The following is a 19,631-nucleotide window of genomic DNA, read 5'->3' on the forward strand; positions in this document are numbered from 1 at the left end:
CTTTATCTTGGCCAGGTCGCAGTTGTAAATGAGAACTTGTTCTCAACTGGTTTACCTGGTTAAATAAAGGTTAAATAAAAAAAATAATAATAATAAACAACCAATTTGACAGAGCTTGAAGAATTTCGAAAATAATAATGGGCAAATGTTGCACAATCCAGGTGTGGAAAGCTCTTAAAGACTTACCCAGAAAGACTCACAGCTGTAATCGCTGCCAAACGTGCTTCTACAAAGTATCGACTCAGGGGTGTGAATACTTATGTAAATGAGATATTTCTGTATTTGATTTCATTTTCAATAAATCTGCCAAAAAAAAAATCACTTTGTCATTATGGGGTATTGTGTGTAGATGGGTGAGAAAAAAAAATCTAAAAATGTGGAATAAGTCAAGGGGTATGAATACTTTCTGAAGGCACTTTATGTGCTGATCAACAGTGCCAAACTAAACAATCTGCCATGTGTTTGATATTTGTCAACAACGCCATTCCAGTGGTGCAGCTCTAGGGGTGGGTGAAGGGGGCTCCCCCAAACCAGGATTATATAAATGTATAGGATGCATAACTCTGCAACGATTTAGGCTAGAAACAAGTTGTAAAATGCACAAGAAAGACACGACTCTAGTGTACATGGGGATATCTTTATTTAGTCTCTATGGCTGAGTTATATGACCTTCAAAAGTCAATGACTTAAAACCGTTTTCTTTGACTTTGCGTTCAATGGGAATTGAGTCATATTTTACGATGTTAGACTGTCACCTTCTGAAAACTGCAGACATGTTTTATTTATTACTATCCATGGTAAATTCTATACATACTTTAATAGTCAAAACTGATTTTAGCTATTGGAGGGCAACAGCTAGCAGACCAGGGTTTAAAGACTAGCTAGCTATCTTGCTAACCTTATCTAGCTATATAATGTTATCTGTTGTTGATGTTTGCATTCAAAAGATTAGCCAGCTGGCTGGTTCTGGAGATGGATTTGTCATAAGCATTGATTTAGGGAAAATCCACCATAGAAATAGTTAGAAATAATAAGATGAAGCTCCGGTAATATGGAAAGTTGAAAGATTGTAACTATTGAAAGATTGCTGATATGTGTTCTTTTGTCATTTTAAGGGACACGGTGCAACCTTTTGTAGGTAGGCTGCTGGCAGGCTTCGGCTGCGTTACAGCAAAGCCAAGTCAGCCCGTGCTCATGGTTCTCACAGGGGAAGTGAAATGATAGGCTACAATGACTTTACTCATGATCATGTACACCGCAAATGACATGTTATTTAACTATAAGTACAAGTTCCTTGAATTTTCTTTCCTGGGTGCCTTTTCATTATCTGGATAGACATTTGTGGTTTTTAGCTAACATTACACCAATCAAAGATGTGGAGTGTGTAGTGAAGCAAAACTTTAGTGGTCAAAACCATTAATCTTGGGGCGACGGGGTGAGTGGGTTTGCAAAATGCTATCACCCCTTGACTATTGTCCTGCTGAAAGGTGCATTCATCACCCAGTGTCTGGTGGAAAGCAGACTGAACCAAGTTTTCCTCTAGTATTTTGCCTGTGCTTAGCTCCCTTCCATTTCTTTTTTGTCCTGTAAAACTCAGCAGTCCTTACCAATTACAAGCATACCCATAACATGATGCAGCCACCACTATGCTTACAAATATGGAGAGTGGTAATCAGTAATGTGTTGTATTGGATTTGCCCCAAACATAACACTTTGTATTCAGGACATAATGTGAATTGCTTTGCCGCATTTTTTGCAGTATTACTTTAGTGCCTTATTGCAAACTGGATGCATGTTTTGGAATATGTTTTATTCTGTACAGGCTTCCTTCTTTTCACTCTGTCAATTCAGTTAATATTGTGGAGTAGAGGGCTTCCCGAGTGGTGCAGCGGTCTAAGGCACTGCAGTGCTTAAGACGTCACTACAGATCCGGGTTCGATCCCGGGCTGTGTCGCAGCTGGCCGCGACCGGGAGAGCCATGAGGCGACGCACAATTAGCCCAGCGTCTTCCGGGTTAGGGGAGGGTTTGGCCGGCCGGGATGTCCTTGTCTGCTGGAGTGTGTGTTTTTGGTTCCTTTAGAGGTAATGCTAGCTCCCTATTAAGGATACTTCAGCAAGCATTGATGTTGGCAATTGACAATACATGTATGCTGCTGTTTGCTATGTTGAAAATTACAGTCACATATTTGTAAAACAGACAGGAAATAGTAGCCTATAGTTGACTTGGTGATGTGAGGTCTCAATCTTGAATTAAACTTTGTCTATGTTCAGGTTCAGCAAAACATTTGGCATGCAACCTTGGGTTATGACAAATAAACACTATGCCAAAGTTACACAGTTGGTGATACATTTAATAATTTACCTGGTTGAGATACGCGGTTTTATTTTCTGTCTTCTCAGAATGCGCAGGCAGACCATAGTTACTGTCAAAGGTTCCATGCAGGAAAATGTTAGATGTCTCATAAATATGACGTGTGCAAAAATTATAAATGTGACATTAAGCAGACGCATTTATCCAAAGCTACAGTATGCATGGATTCATTTTCCATTTGTGGCCCCGGGAATCGAACCCACAATCATGATGTTTCGAGCGCCAAGATTTTTTTTCTATTGACTGTCATGGTCGTTATTTATTTTGCTATTTTAAAAGGCTATAGACTAAATTTGTAACAGTTGAATAGGCTATTGCAATAATTCAACATGCATGGTTGTAGGCTGCATCACTCCTTCAGCCTAGGTAGCAGATTATCAAATGGAAGATATAGGCCTACGTTTTTTAGAAAATACAATTATTCTACGTCCTAGGCTACAAGACAGTGCAATGAGGAATGTATTATTGTTAGTACACAATTATTGTCTAGGCTGTAAACTGCAGTCATGTAGGCTAATTTGAATAACCGCTCAAACGTCCTGTTTTGTTTCATGCCAAAATAAAGCCTTGATTATACAACCATTTGGATCAGTTATGGGTTTATTCTCGACAGCTTACAAGGTCCACATAATTACATTAGGCCACTCATATGGTGTATTTTGTCAGGATGTATCGGCGTTTACAGATAGGCTATAGCCTATTTTTCTATTGTAGGCCTATGACACTGAGATGTGCTGTCTGTCGTGGATCATGTTTCCCAAGTCATCCTATAATTAACGTTGCCACCAGCATATGCCTAAAAATCACTAATGCCATTATATTAAGCCAGGATTGTCCGAATGACTGAAATTAATAGAATTAGTGTGAGTGGGGTTCCCCAAAAAAAATCTGTAGTAAAATATAATTCGTTCATAGCATAGATTCTCTATGGTCCTTCTCCATCTAATAGCCTAATAGGCCAAATTTTAGCTTGCAGATGACCTAGCAAATTCGAGGGGAAATTATTACATTAATTAGTTTTTTTAATTCTTCCATCACCTGCTGAATAAAAACCTCATATGGCCGTCCTTCTGAAAAAGTTAATCGGGCCAGATATGCTGAAGTGGACTCGGCCCGAGTACCATTAGCCGGAACCCAAAGTAATATGATTCTGCCGGACTCGGGAAGAGCTCGGTCCCCCGAGTCCGAGTCGATGCCGAGTCCCCCGAGTCTCAAACGTAATAGGCCCGAACTCACAGTGTTGACTGGGATATTAATTTTTTTTTTTTATGATGATTTTTCAGGGGGTTTTGCAGCACCCTCAGCACCCCTTCGTCCCATGGCTATGGTTAGCTGAATAGTACAAAAAATATATATATATCATGCAGCCAAAACTCAACAGCTCGCGCCACTAGGCAGAATGTGCTTTGATTGAAACAAAATACAGGAAGGCTATAGTTTGTTAACACCATCTGCTGTAATTTGCACACGAAACAGTAAATCAAGAAGTTCAAAATGCTAATTCCCATGAAACTGATTAAGATCAAATGATGCAGATGCAGTTTGGACATTTCACTGGTAAAACGTGAATAATTATCATTCATGATTGACAGTTTGATGCCAAGGCCTATTTTGAAATGAGGTGTGCCTAACTTGGTGTTTGAGGGTATACATTTTGTTTAGTTTTTTTGAGACAATGTGTGGGCATAGGCAGACGTTGCAATTGGAGGATGCATTTTATGCAAATTCTATAATGATATTCAATAGGCTAAATCTTTGGGTACAAATGTTGACAAATTATGAAGTCATTTACATTTTTATTGCTCTCCAGCACCTAAAAAATGTGCACTACACCATGAGCGGGAGGGGGATTTGTGTGTGTGTGTGGGGGGGGGGGGCTGCCAAATGTTTTTATTCATGTAGGCTACACTGTCCCGCAAAATCGGCCTGTTGTCCTGCATTTGGGTATTTTAAATGTGGTCCCCCTACTACTGACTAGAAGCAGGGAGTGTGTTGTGTACCTCCAATCAAGGTGATTTGCGAATTTGCTAATTGTCATCGACATTGGTAGGGAGATTTGAACATTGCGCATCAATCAATCCCTACTTATTGTATGTATTTTGCATATTCTTATCAGGGTGAGGGAATAATTGAAAATGTTCTAATTTGAAGATTTTTTACCACCAAATTTGGAGCATCATACTTTCCCATCCATTATAGAATCCATATTGCTTTCGGTGTTCAGCTAAACCATTTTTCCCCTGACAGAATTGTAGGGGTTGTGTTTTCCTTACCTACTGTCCAGCCCTTAGTCCTTCCCCTTTCCATGTCTCCCCAGTGTCTCTTTTCCTGGATTAGAAGGAAGGTCATGGGAAAAACTATAATAGACTCGTTGCTGCAGGAGTATTCCACAGTATGAAATATATCCATGACAATGCCAATAGACCTTTGATTAGTATTTTCGAAAATCACAGTCTGCATATGAGTATTCAAAGATGACTCAACCAATGATAGATTAGTTGTGGGAAATTACTTTTGCAGCAATGTAGTTTAGCTGAAGTTTTTCTAATGTGTCAGACACTGAGGATGTAAAAAATATCCTTATCCCTAATTCCCTCATTGCTCTCCACCACATGCTCCTAAAGGCATACCCTCGGTTTGCTAAATCTAGCTATGTCATTCTCATTCCCATAGCTGTGCTTAAAAACCTCTTAAGTGTAACTACATGTAAACTAAAATGTAATCTATGTAATCCCCAAAAGTAATTATTTATCATGAGATGACCATAAACAATAACTAGTAACGCTGCATACTCCAAGAAAGGTTAATATCTCACCTTTCTGTTAAAAATAATCATAAAATGCTGAGGTGTAGTCACTTTTGAGGACAGAAGCTCAAATACATCGTACAAATATGATACAAATATGAAAATATGAAATATTTTATTTGACATATTTCCTATTCAACAAAACTGTTTTTAATAAGGCTTGAAATTACTTGTATGCTTTCTAAATATAGTATAATCAAATTATAAAACCACTAACTATAAGATTTCACCTTCCTTATAACTGTAAAAAACATATTTGTATGTTTAGTGTTAGAGAAAATGTGCAAATTTTCTGAAGGTCTCTCTTCATCAAAACATCTGCCCCAATAGCTGTGAACATTACATATACCTCTAGCTTGGCTTCCTGAACTCGTTAGGAACTAGCATTTCATCTCATATTAATATTGGCCATCTATGACAAACATAACGTGTTTTTTGATTAAAATCTATGAATTATTTTAGATTAATGGCTATAAATCGATCTCTGAATGTGCTATAGTGATGACACCACTATCTCCTGCAGCACTACGGTGTAAGGATTGCAGGCATGTGCTTTGTCAGTGGCTGTGATGTAGGGTTCAGCCAGGAGTTGATAGACAGTCAGAATAGCGAATGAAATTGCACGAGGGATATCCCAGCTTCAAGTGGTTTAAGATTTCACATCCTACTTCACACAGGCTAACAAAAATACACTACTGTGTCCGTCGGAACCAGGGCTATCACTCAAGGCAAGCCATTTCGATCTACGGTGTCCACAGATCAATTTATAGAGAAAATGTCGGTCGGAACCAGTACCAGAAGTGATTGCACGTTGGCCAATAGAACGGATGGCAGAGGCGAGTTACCCACTTGCCGACGAATTATCACAAGGCACCCCGATCTCCGCCCCCTGTATTTCTGTATTTTCTTCACGTGAATGACGGGGATTTGAGCCTGGTCTCAGGGAAGCAGTATATCCTTCGTGTCAGACTCATTAAAGAAAAACTCTTCGTCCAGTTCGAGGTGAGTAATCGCTGTTCTGATATCCAGAAGCTCTTTTCGGTCATAAGAGACGGTAGCGGCAATATTATGTACAAAATAAGTTACAAACAATGCAAAAAATAAAAATAAATAGCACAGTTGGTTAGGATCTCGTAAAACGGCAGCCATCCCCTCCGGCGCCATTATCCACAAGTCAATAGTTCAAGGTACAGTATATACACTGAACAAAAATATAAACGCAGCATGCAACAATTTCAAAGATTTTACTGAGTTACAGTTCATATAAGGAAATCAGTCAACTGAAATAAATGTATTACGCCCTAATCTATGGATTTCACATGACTTTGAAGACAGATATGCATCTGTTGGTCACAGATACCTTTAAAAAAAGGTAGGTGCGTGGATCAGAAAACCAGTCAGTATCTAGGGTGACCACAATTTGCCTCATGCAGCGTGACACATCTCCTTCGCATAGAGTTGATCAGGCTGTTGATTGTGGCCTGTGGAGTGTTGTCCCACTCCTCTTCAATGGCCATGCAAAGTTGCTGGATATTGGCGGGAACTCGAATGCGCTGTCGTACACATAAATCTAGAGCGTCCCAAACATGCTCAATGGGTGACATGTCTGTTGCATATGCAGGCCATGGAAGAACTGGGACATTTTCAGCTTCCAGGAATTGCATACAGATCCTTGCGACATGGGGGCGTGCATTATCATGCTGAAACATGAGGTGATGGTGGCGGATTAATGGTACAACAATGGGCCTCAGGATCTCGTCACAGTATCTTTGTGCATTCAAATTGCCATCGATAAAATGCAATTGTGTTCGTTTTCTGTAGCTTATGCCTGCCCACACCATAACCCCACCGGCCACCATGGGGCACACATCAGCAAACAGCTCGCCCACACGATGTACTGCCAGATTCTCTAAAAGAGCATTGGAGGCGGCTTATGGTAGAGAAAATAACATTAAATTATCTGGGAACAGCTCTGGTGGACATTCCTGCAGTCAGAATGACAATTGCATGCTCACTCAAAACTTGAGACATCTGTGGCATTGTGTTGTGTGACAAAACAGCACATATTAGAGTGGCCTTTTATTGTCCCCAGCACAAGGTGCAACTGTGTAATGATCATGCTGTTTAGTCAGCTTCTTGATATGCCACACCTGTTAGGTGGATGGATTATCTTGGCAAAGGAGAAATGCTCACTAACACGGATGTAAACACATTTGAGCACAACATAAATAAGCTTTTTGTGCATATGGAACATTTCTGGGATCTTTTATTTCAGCTCATGAAACATGGGACCAACACTTTACATGTTACATTGATATTTTTGTTCAGTGTAGCTGTATTCAGTAAAAAGACTGATCTTCCCCCACTCTTCATTGCTAACTGCATACTATGCATAGTATTAGTCTTGTGAGTGGTGTAGTCCTGTTTGGTTGGGTTTTATGAGAGGACAGAGGTGTGAAAGTACATACTGTAGCTGTAGCATTCTAGGAGAAATGACCAGCATGGGTTCTTTAAAGTATCAACTGATGGGATTCTCAAGGGATGACTTGAAGGTCTTTTGCTAAACAGCCTGTGGCCATCCCCGTCTGACTCTGGGAGAAACAGGTGGAGTCGTTGGTCTACACTAATGTTTTAAATGACACACAGTTGTCATTCCAGCTGTCTCTGTGGTGTTTGGGGCTCTTGTCTTGAGTGAACAGTTTGAAGGTCTTGTCAAGCTAGTCTTTGACAACGGAGCCTATTGACGGTGGGGTGCGCCCCCGGTTTCTGTAGAAAAGTCAAGTTTAGTGAACAGTTTGAAGGTTAGGTTGTCCTGTCGAGCGACTCAGACAGAGGAGGGCTGCCGACAGCGTGCCATCTGTTCTATAGTGAGATCAGAGAGCTGTCGGTAGGAACTCTCTCTGGGAAACAGCAAGGGCTTGACGTTTGAACACACTCACTGCCGAGAGGGCAGCTGTTCTCACGAGTTGTCAGGCAGTTCTCGTTCCAAGACTATTCTAAGGGGTGTAGGCTGTACACAGTACACCTGCCTGCCCAGATAAAGACTTAACTCAAAGGAATGAACTCTTGAAAGTTGTGAAGACTGTGAGGATTGGAAGGAATGTGGTGACAAAAATCTGGTCAACGTTTCTTCTGAGAGCTAACATAGACATCTTAGAAGTCTTATATAGAAGTCTGAGAGCAAATTAAGAAGTCATACATTTTACTGCATGAAGGGAGGGGGAAAGGGAAAGTTAGCATTGAGATGGAAAGTTTAAAATATGATTAACTTAAGGTTTCAGGTCAGTGTTCTCAGGGTGCATGAGATCAACATGAGCGAGAGAGTTCCCAGGGGAGAGTGATGATGATGGAAACCCAGTGTGTGTTTGTGTGTGTGTGTGCGTGTGCGTGTGTCTGCTGGCACTCGGGTGTCTCATTACAAAATTAAGGGTGATAAAATGAGGTGACATACGTAAGCCCTTGATCAAAGTGCCAGCTCAGGAATGTTATCTTTCGTGTTATTTTTCTAGCTTAAGTATATCAAAAGTGGTTTTGAAAAATGCAAGCTGCACTATTCACTGTATTATGTACTGTATGAGTTTGTTATGACTTAGCTTAGCACATGCATGCTGTAAAGCATTTCTAATGAGGCTCTCCCTTCCTCTCTCTCTCTCTCTCTCTCTCTCTCTCTCTCTCTCTCTCTCTCTCTCTCTCTCTGTCTCTGTCTCTGTCTCTGTCTCTCTCTCTCTCTCTCTCTCTCTCTCTCTCTCTCTCTCTCTCTCTCTCTCTCTCTCTCTCTCTCTCTCTCTCTCTCTCTCTCTCTCTCTCTCTCTCTCTCTCTCTCTCTCTCTCTGTCTCTCTCTCTGTACAGCATTGCTGATTGGGTCGGGGTGTGCACTCTACCCTCTAGGTTGGGACAGTGACGAAGTCCGACAGACCTGCAGCAACAGATCCAACCAGTTTGAGCTTGGTACGGGTCAAACATCTACACACAGTCACATCCGCACAACAACACCATCATATTCAAGTCACAAGTTGATAATCAACAGGTCACTCAAATTGGTCACAGCTCACATTATGGTATGTTGGCTCTGATTCTAATTCACTGTGTGTGTTTGTGTCTCTGTGTGTGTGCATCTACGTCTGTGTCTGCATCGCTGTGTGTGTGTGTTCAGGTTCTTGTGAGATCGGCTGGGCTTTTTACTGTACGGGAGCAGGGGCAGCAGCAGCCATGATGTTATGCACCTGGATGGCCTGCTTTGCTGGGAAGAGACAGAAGCAGTACCCCTACTGATGTCATCAAGGCGGGACAGCCACAGAGACCATGATGACCACCTCCCCCAACACCCGCAACACCTGTCATCACTGGCCATTGAAGAGACTCAGCGCAAAGGAGAATATCAGGGGGACAGAGTCTGTGGGCGCGTTCGACATTGCAGCTGACTTTAAAGGCGAGTCGAGACTGATCTACAAATCACCATCATAAATAACTACTCATTATTATTTGTAGATCAGTCAGTCAGTCACAATTTACCCATGAAACATCACAATTGTGATGCTCTCGAACACATGGCCTGTATGCCATAGGCTAGTTATGCACTCTGTCATCATAAGTGAAGCAAAGTAGACGAGTGGACCACCTTGTGGTGTATTTGATACCGCAGCAGAAAACAATACAACACAATACAACACATTCTCAATACCACTCCATTGTCTAACAGAGCACTTCAAAGAGTGGAGTCTACATACTTCACATTCATTGACAGCAAGAGCAACAACTGTTTCTATCTCTCTTCTCTATTTTCCATGTGTTGGTTGCTTCTCTATTCCTCCTCCATTCTATCATGTCCCAGTCCCTGTACTATAACTTTGTGGTAACTGAAGTAGTGGCACAACCTGTGGTAAAGAGAAATTAAAATACTATACTTTTTATGTTACTTTGTTATTTTTTGGTATTTTCTATCCTGTATTTAATAAATATGTTATGTACCCCCACATTGTGTTAGTATTGCCTTAAAGACCGACTGCCCGTAAAAAGCAAATTCTCCTTTTGAAAACAGCCTATGTGGCATTGATATGAGTCCGAAAACATTTATTGTAGCGTCAAAACTGACTACAAAGTGTAAATAGGATAATTTTGGTCATAAAGTCAGTCTCGTCCAAAACTGAGATTTGCAAGATTATAGGAAGAAATGGTATGTCATGGAATGAAGGGTACCGTAACAGTTTTCCTTGGGTTGGGTTTATTTCAATCCTGCCCACCTGCCCACAGCTGGCAGCACCCAAGTAACGCTTCGAACACACCAACTGCGTCATTGCGCTTTGGTACACCAGAAGTACATTCATTTCCAATGGAACACTGCGTTTGCCTTGCAGCATTGCGTTGCAGAGGCAGTTGCAGTGCGTTCTGTGTGGTGCATACGTTGGATTTGTCGAATGTATGCATCAAACTGTATGCGTAAACGGGTTGACAGAAATGGTAGCAGAAGGTGAATGTTGAACTTTTGTTGCACACATATCTAGATGCTGCATACTATTTTGCGCAATAACGCAGTCGGTGTGTTCAAAGCGTAATCATCAATTCGGAGCGTAGCTACACACAACCTGATCCTAATGCCCATGGTCAATTTGGTTTGACATTCAATATCCCTATGGGGCTAGTTAGGGACCATCAGTAAATTACACAATGTACATGGGATAGTGTTTTAAAAGGTCAATAGCTCCAAATTGCAATGACAAAAAAATCTCAAACCAACTATAAATTGTAAAAATTCATATACAAATATTGAAAGCATTTCATGAGACAACTAAAAGATGTGCAACATGACAATATTGTCCCATTTACATTGTGTAATTTATTGACAGTCCCTAACTAGCCCCAGAGATAGGCTATCCAATGTCAAACAAACTTTGTCACGGTGGTACACCAGCGGGCTGAAGCTAATTGGTGAAAGAAGGTTGCTAGTGCTAGCCTAGACAACTTCAAGACACAAGACCTGGTTATACTGTTTCAAGTTATCTAGAAGGTTAAGTGACTGTAACTGTGTACTGTTTTGGCAGAGTGAACATACAAACGCTTGCCACGTGTGAACACACACACGAGACACCCACATTAAACCACCACTCCAAAACAACTCTTGTTTGGCTTCAGTCATGGCCGTTGCATTTCTTAATGACCAAGCCGATTAACGAGGCCAAATCAGGAAGTTCAGCCCCCTTTAAATATATAAACCTTTACTGGTAACTTGCAATACTTTTTTACTGTTATCATGTAAGTAACTATATACAGTATAGCTATAAACAGGGACTGTTGAAGTCCCTAATCATGTATGTCTGTCATATGTTTGATGTTTGTTTTTGTGTATGATGTACAGTATATTGTATTATAATAACATTACATTTGTATGAAACACAATAGATTGTCTTATTTGACTCTGTTTTGTAAATACATTGTAAATAAATATTGTTACTTTAAGGTCTTAATAAATATTCACAAACCTTTCAGCAGTGGAGAAGTTCTAAAGTTGTAGTTCCACTGTAGCTCCACTTCATCTGAATTGAAGCACTTGGCATGAGACTATTGGTCTTTCTTGAAACCTTAACAGTAATTTGTCTCTCATCTGTTCAGATTATTGGTGAATCATATGCTTGGTTAATCTGGGTTAAAACCATCTGTCGTGTTTATCTTTATTGAGGATGGTCAGCTCAAACAACATTAACTGGCTGTTATTTGGGGTTTAAAACCCATCAGGATTGACTATGAACAGAACAGCAGGGAGGGAGGGGAGTTAACCTGTCAACAGATGCTGCTGGAGGTAAATCATTAGGAAGGGTTGACACACACATGCACGTGCATACGCACGCACACACACACACACACCAGTTCCATTTCACTAGTTCCACAAATGTCATTGGTCCACTGCCAGACCCTTAAGGCATCCACATGCTTCCCATCCGAAACAGTTTGGAACAGTTCATGCATATATTATGACGACATTTTGTGACGTTTTTGTTCATTTTGGTCTTCGGCAAGGTTTGTTTTCGGCTGTTCGTGCACACCCAAAACATTCTCGAGGCAAGCCGAAGTCGGTAACCAAAGTCTACACCCTTTCGTCTGTGATTGGTCAACAGTAGGGATTCTTCAATAGTAGGGATTCTCTAATTAAGTGTTTGTTGTCATTCAACGAGAGACAAATAATTGTCATGGAATTTTTTTCACTTGAGGAATACTGCACCAAGCATCTTAGTTAGCTATAAAATTGCGCGACTAAGATCTCCTCTGCAAAAATAGTCCAAATGAATGACAGATGTCTTGAGTTATCTTAGATTCATTATGACTATTTTGAGGCGTCTCAAGATGGACAAACAGTACTATTGCCGCTTTTTTCTCGTTTTTCAAGAGAAGGTCTTTTAAGGGAGTATGCGAGCACAATCGTTCATTTCGACTAGCCGAGTTCGGCTAAGCGGCAGCCGAACTGAAGCGTGCTGATGCCTTTAGTAAACACAATGTGTCATTGAAAGACACAGCCTGTAGCTAAAGGCAATATCAAATCAATATTTATTTCAGAGCTCACTTTCAGAACGAGAGAGTGGGTGTTGATAAAGAGAGAAAGAGTGCGAAAAAGGATAGGTCATGAACACACAAAACCAAGAGAGCGAGAGAAATAAAGAGAGAGAGCGAGAAGGAAAGAGGTTATAACGACATAAAGCCACGAAGGACATCTTCCAGACAGTCAATGTCACTCCACATCGTGTTGAGATTCACCTCCACTACTGCTCTCAAATCACAGCCCTTGACAGCTCCATAGACAGAGGAGGGGGCAGGAGAGGAGGAGGGGACAGTAGGAGAATGGAAGAGTGTTGTGTCAAGAAACCAGCTGGGAAGATTATCTCTCTTCTCTCTCTCTCTCTCTCTCTCTCAAATAAGCTGTACTGTATACTTCTATCAGTTCCCCCTTTCACAAAATATTCATGTAGGCTAATTCTATTACAATATTATTCCTCCATCTTTCCCCAAACAGAGCCATATGAATTTTGGTCTCATAAATATGTGTACCAAACAGTGCATTCAGAAAGTAATCACACCCCTTGACTTTTTCCACATTTTGTTGTGTTAAATCCTGAATTTACAGTTAGATTTTTTGTCACTGGCCTATACACAATACCCCATAATGTCAAAGTGGAATTATGTTTTTCTAAATTTGGACTTACTTTAAATAAAAACCTGAAATGTCTGAAGTCAATAAGTATTCAACCCCTTTGTTATGGCAAGCCTAAATAAGTTCAAGAGTAAAAATGTGCTTAACATCACATAGTAAGTTGAATGGACTCACTCAGTGTGCAATAATAGTGTTTAACATGATTTTTTTTAAATGACTACCTCATCTCTGTACCCCACACATACAATTATCTATAAGGTCCCTCAGTCGAGCAGTGAATTTAAAACACAGATTCAACCACAAAGACCAGGGAGGGTTTCCAATGCCTTGCAAAAAATGGCACCTATTGGTAGATAGGTAAAAAAAAAAAAGCTGACATTGAGTTGCCCTTTGAGCAAGGTGAAATTATTAATTACACTTTGGATGGTGTATCAATAAACCCAGTCACTACAAAGATACATGCGTCCTTCCTAACTCAGTTACTGGAAAGGGAAGGAAACCGCTCAGGGATTTCACCATGAGGCCAATGGTGACTTTAAAACAGTTACAGAGTAGTGGAGGCTCCTCAGAGCAGGAAGGGGAGGACCATCCTCCTCAGTGAATTTCATAAAAATAAAAATAGTGAAACATTAAAAAAGTTGTCCTTTTTAGATAAAACTATACTAAATATATTCACGTCACCAAATAATTGATTATTACACTGTTTTGCAATGATACATTAACTAGGAGGCTCATGGTTCTCACCCCCTTTCATTGACTTACACAGTAATTAAGACAACTTCCGGAGGACGTCCTCCAACCTATCAGAGCTCTTGCAGCATAAACTGACATGTTGTCCACCCAGTCAAAGGATCAGAGAATGAATCTAGTACTGACAGCATAAGCTACAGCTAGCTAGCACTGCAGTCCATAAAATGTGGTGAGTAGTTGAATCAGAGAGAAAGACAATAGTTTAACGATTTTGAACAAATTATTTCACTCAGTTAGCAAATGCAGCTAGCTAGTTTAGCCTACTCAAACCCCCGGCTCAAACAGAGAGGGATTCTATGTTAGCTAGCTGGCTATGGCTATCAAACACTGGAAGGTAAGCTTTTGGTTTTATGAATTTATTGCCACCAGGTCCAGCCGGTGTAACCACCCACCGCTTCCAAGTATTCTACACGCTAATGTTCAATCTTTAGTTAACAAAGTCGACGAACTACAGGCAAGGATTTCTTTCCAGAGAGACATCAAGGCCTGTAACATACTCTGTTTTACGGAAACATGGCTCTCTTGGGATATTCTGTCGGAATCGGTCCAGCCAGATGGGTTCTCAGTTCATCGCGCAGACAGGAATAAATATCTCTCCGGGAAGCAGACTCGTGGTGTAATTGTAGTAACATAGAGGAACTCGAGTCCTTCTGTTCACCCAACCTAGAATATCTCACAATCAAATACCGACAGTATTATCTCCCAAAATAATTTTCTTTGGTTATAGTCACGGCCGTGTATATCCCCCCTCAAGCCGATACCACGACGGCCCTCAACGAACTTCACTGGACCTTATGCAAACTGGAAACCACATATCCTGAGGCTGCATTTATTGTAGCCGGGGATTTTAACAAAGTAAATTTGAGGACTAGGCTGCCGAAGTTCTATCAACATATCGACTGTTGTACTTGCGATGCTAAAATCCTCGACCATTGCTATTCAAACTTCCGGGATGGTTATAAGGCCCTCCCCCGCCCTCCTTTCGGCAAATCTGACCACGGCTCCATTTTGCTTCTCCCTTCCTATAGGCAGAAACTCAAACAGGAAGTACCCGTGCTAAGGACTATTCAACGCTGGTCTGACCAATCGGAATCCACGCTTCAAGATTGTTTTGATCACGCGGACTGGGATATGTTCCAGGTAGCTTCCGAAAATAATTTAGACATATACACTGAAACAGTGACTGAGTTTATCAGGAAGTGTATAGGTGATGTTGTGCCCACTGTGACTATTAAAACCTACCCTAACCAGAAACCGTGGATAGACGGCAGCATTCGCGCAAATCTGAAAGCGCGAATCACCGCATTCAACCATGGCAAGGTGACTGGGAATATTGCAGAATACAAACAGTGTAGCTACTCACTCCGCAAGGCAATTAAACTGGTAAAACATCAGTATAGAGACAAAGTGGAGTCGCAATTCAACGTCTCAGATACGAGACATATGTGGCAAGGTCTACAGAAAATCACGGACTACAAAAGGAAAACCAGCCACGTCGCCGACACCGACGTCCCGCTTCCAGATAAGCTAAACACCTTCTTCGCCCACTTTGAGGATAACACTGCCACTGACGAGGCACACTACCAAGGACTGTGGCCTCTCCTTCTCCATGGCCGACGTGATTAAGACATGTAAGCATTTTAACCCCCGCAAGGCTGCCGGCCCAGACGGCATCCCTAGCCTCGTCCTCAGAGCATGTGCAGACCAGCTGGCTGGTGTGTTCATGGACATATTCAATCTCTCCCTTTCCCAGTCTGCTGTTCCCACATGCTTCAAGAGGGGTACCATTGTTCCTGTACCCAAGAAAGCAAAGGTAACTGAACTAAATGACTATCGCCCTGTAGCACTCACCTCTGTCATCATTAAGTGCTTTGAGAGACTAGTTAAGGATCATATCACCTCTACCTTACCTGTCACCCTAGACACACTTCAATATGCTTACCGCCCCAATAGATCCACAGACGATGCAATTGCCATCACACTGCACACTGCCCTATCCCGTCTGGACAAGAGGATTTCCTATGTAAGAATGCTGTTCATTGACTATAGCTCAGCATTCAACACCATAGTACCCTCCATGCTCATCATTAAGCTCGAGGCCCTGGGTCTGAACCCCGCCCTGTGCAACTGGGTCCTGGACTTCCTGACGGGCCACCCCCAGGTGGTGAAGGTAGGAAACAACATCTCCACTTCGCTGATCCTCAACACTGGGGCCCCACAAGGGTGCGTGCTCAGCCCCCTGCTGTACTCCCTGTTCACCCATGACTGCGTGGCCAAGCACGCCTCCAACTCAATCATCAAGTTTGCAGACGACACAACAGTAGTAGGCTTGATTACCAACAATGACGAGACCGCCTACAGGGAGGAGGTGAGGGCTCTGGGAGTGTGGTGCCAGGAAAATAACCTCTCACTCAACATCAACAAAACAAAGGAGATGATCGTGGACTTCAGGAAACAGCAGAGGGTGCACCCCCCTATCCACATCGACGGGACCGCAGTGGTGAAGGTGTTTGGCGTACACATCACCGACAAACTGAAATGGTCCACCCACGGGAGGCTCAGGAGGCTGAAGAAATGTGGCTTATCACCTAAAACCCTCACAAACTTTTACAGATGCACAATTGAGAGCATCCTGTCGGCCTGTATCACCGCCTGGTACGGCAACTGCACCGCCCACAACCGCAGGGCTCTTCAGAGGGTGGTGCGGTCTGTCGAACGCTTTACCGGGAGCAAACTACCCGCCCTCCAAGACACGTACAGCACCCGATGTCACAGGAAGGCCAAAAAGATCATCAAGGACATCAACCAACCGAGCCACTGCCTGTTCACCCCGCTATCATCCAGAAGGCGAGGTCAGTACAGGTGCATCAAAGCTGGGACCGAGAGAATGAAAAACAGCTTCTATCTCAAGGCCATCAGACTGATAAAAAGCCATCACTAGCACATTAGAGGCTGCTGCTGCCTATTGAAATCAATGTCCACTTTAAGGAATGGAACACTAGTCACTTTAGTAATATTTACATATTTACATTGCCAGGGCAGCGAACAGTTTTGACTGGGCTGAGCGGGAACTATGCTTCCGCAGAGGTAGGGGAGCCAGCAGGCCAGAGGTGGATGAACGCAGTGCCCTCGTTTGGGTGTAGGGACTGATCAGAGCCTGAAGGTACGGAGGTGCCGTTCCCCTCACAGCTCCGTAGGCAAGCACCATGGTCTTGTAGCAGATGCGAGCTTCAACTGGAAGCCAGTGGAGTGTGCGGAGGAGCGGGGTGACGTGAGAGAACTTGGGAAGGTTGAACACCAGACGGGCTGCGGCATTCTGGATGAGTTGTAGGGGTTTAATGGCACAGGCAGGGAGCCCAGCCAACAGCGAGTTGCAGTAATCCAGACGGGAGATGACAAGTGCCTGGATTAGGACCTGTGCCGCTTCCTGTGTAAGGCAGGGTCGTACTCTCCGAATGTTGTAGAGCATGAACCTACAGGATCGGGTCACCGCCTTGATGTTAGCGGAGAACGACAGGGTGTTGTCCAGGGTCACGCCAAGGCTCTTCGCACTCTGGGAGGAGGACACAACGGAGTTGTCAACCGTGATGGCGAGATCATGGAACAGTCAGTCCTTCCCCGGGAGGAAGAGCAGCTCCGTCTTGCCAAGGTTCAGCTTGAGGTGGTGATCCGTCATCCATACTGATATGTCTGCCAGACATGCAGAGATGCGATTCGCCACCTGGTTATCAGAAGGGGGAAAGGAGAAGATTAGTTGTGGGTCGTCAGCTTAGCAATGATAGGAGAGGCCATGTGAGGATATGACAGAGCCAAGTGACTTGGTGTATAGCGAGAATAGGAGAGGGCCTAGAACTGAGCCCTGGGGGACACCAGTGGTGAGAGCACGTGGTGCGGAGACAGCTTCTCGCCACGCCACTTGGTAGGAGCGACCGGTCAGGTAGGACGCAATCCAAGAGTGAGCCGCGCCGGAGATGCCCAGCTCAGAGAGGGTGGAGAGGAGGATCTGATGGTTCACAGTATCAAAGGCAGCAGACAGGTCTAGAAGGACAAGAGCAGAGGAGAGAGAGTTAGCTTTAGCAGTGCGGAGAGCCTCCGTGACACAGAGAAGAGCAGTCTCAGTTGAATGACCAGTCTTGAAACCTGACTGGTTTGGATCAAGAAGGTCATTCTGAGAGAGATAGCAAGAGAGTTGGCTAAAGACGGCACGCTCAATAGTTTTGGAGAGAAAAGAAAGAAGGGATACTGGTCTGTAGTTGTTGACATCAGAGGGATCGAGTGTTGGTTTTTTGAGAAGGGGTGCAACTCTCGCTCTCTTGAAGATGGAAGGGACATAGCCAGCGGTCAAGGATGAGTTGATCAGCGAGGTGAGGTAAGGGAGAAGGTCACCGGAGATGGTCTGGAGAAGAGAGGAGGGGATAGGGTCAAGCGGGCAGGTTGTTGGGCGGCCTGCCGTCACAAGTCGCAAGATTTTATCTGGAGAGAGAGGGAACCTATCTATGAACCTCAGCTATCATAGCCGGTTGTATCGACTTCAAAACAGTTGGAATGGCATCAATGAAGCCTATGGATTGAGTAGAATATAATATAACTTTATTGTGCCAAGGATGCATGTCATATATACATGTAGTTATTACCAAGCATGAGTTACCTACATTGTAACCTGTATATTGAATATATTCACTAATCATGTACGCTACCTTGGCAAATAAAGGTGCGGTTCAGGTATGAATGTCTGTGAGACATTATTTTTCAGTCATATCCAATACCAGGAGTATCAAACACCAGTCTTTGAATGATGCTGTGTTTGCATATATGTATTACAATTATACACCAACATTGTTAACCAATCCTCTTCCTGAGACATCAATGGTTACACATTGTAAAAACAGGTTCATCTCAATATCTAATTTCCTTCATCTGCACTGATCTGAGGACACAGGATAGGTGTAGTATTTCATCAAATGAGAGACTTAATTTAAACCAGCAGAGAATGTGAACCAATTCCAGTTGAGAATGTGAAACGCTTTATTTAAAGAAGTTCATTTTCCAAGTGTTATAAATACATAATAATATGGTTAACACTAGAAAAGCCTGGCCATTCAGTACCTGCTAGAGAACGTTGCCTGGCATCTCTTTAGCATATGCATCAGATGCATATCAACCTGCAAGATGCGCAAACATGCTTGATAAATAAATGCTTGATAAATAGTGCATAAACTATTGTATTATTATTATTATAATATTACAAATACAAGTTCAATCTGTACTTCAATGCACATCTGGTGTGTATTATAAAAACAGGCAGAAAGAGGAGGTGGAGAGAGAGGTGTGAGAGAGTGTAAAAGACAGAAAGGGAAAGAGGTAAGAACAGAGGAGCAGGGAAGACAGCATATGATTAATGAATTACAGTGCTACTAAACTTCATATTCTCTCATGTCATCACAATTACATAATAGTGTCTCTAGCGGTGTCTCCTGACTAGCCTTGGACCCCCAGTTGACCTGAAGGTTATCTTAAGTGCGGGTGAGGTGGTGATGACGGGACTGGGGGTTGGCATCCTCTCTCA

At 42.6% G+C, this 19,631-nt stretch overlaps 1 protein-coding gene across 1 annotated transcript in view; it reads left to right on the forward strand.

The window, feature by feature from the left end:
* LOC311135954 (LHFPL tetraspan subfamily member 6 protein-like) overlaps positions 1-10,442 on the forward strand; it is a 71,990-nt gene extending 61,548 nt beyond the window's left edge. Inside the window, exons 3-4 of the mRNA XM_084169997.1 lie at positions 9,028-9,126; positions 9,332-10,442. Of these exons, the coding sequence (XP_084026123.1) occupies positions 9,028-9,126; positions 9,332-9,450 (218 nt within the window). The 3' untranslated portion in view covers positions 9,451-10,442. The remainder of the gene's footprint in view (positions 1-9,027; positions 9,127-9,331) is intronic.
* Positions 10,443-19,631: the final 9,189 nt, after the last annotated feature.

This window comes from Coregonus lavaretus (genome assembly GCF_964263955.1).
Source record: "Coregonus lavaretus genome assembly, chromosome: 10".
Taxonomy (NCBI): Eukaryota; Metazoa; Chordata; class Actinopteri; order Salmoniformes; family Salmonidae; genus Coregonus; species Coregonus lavaretus.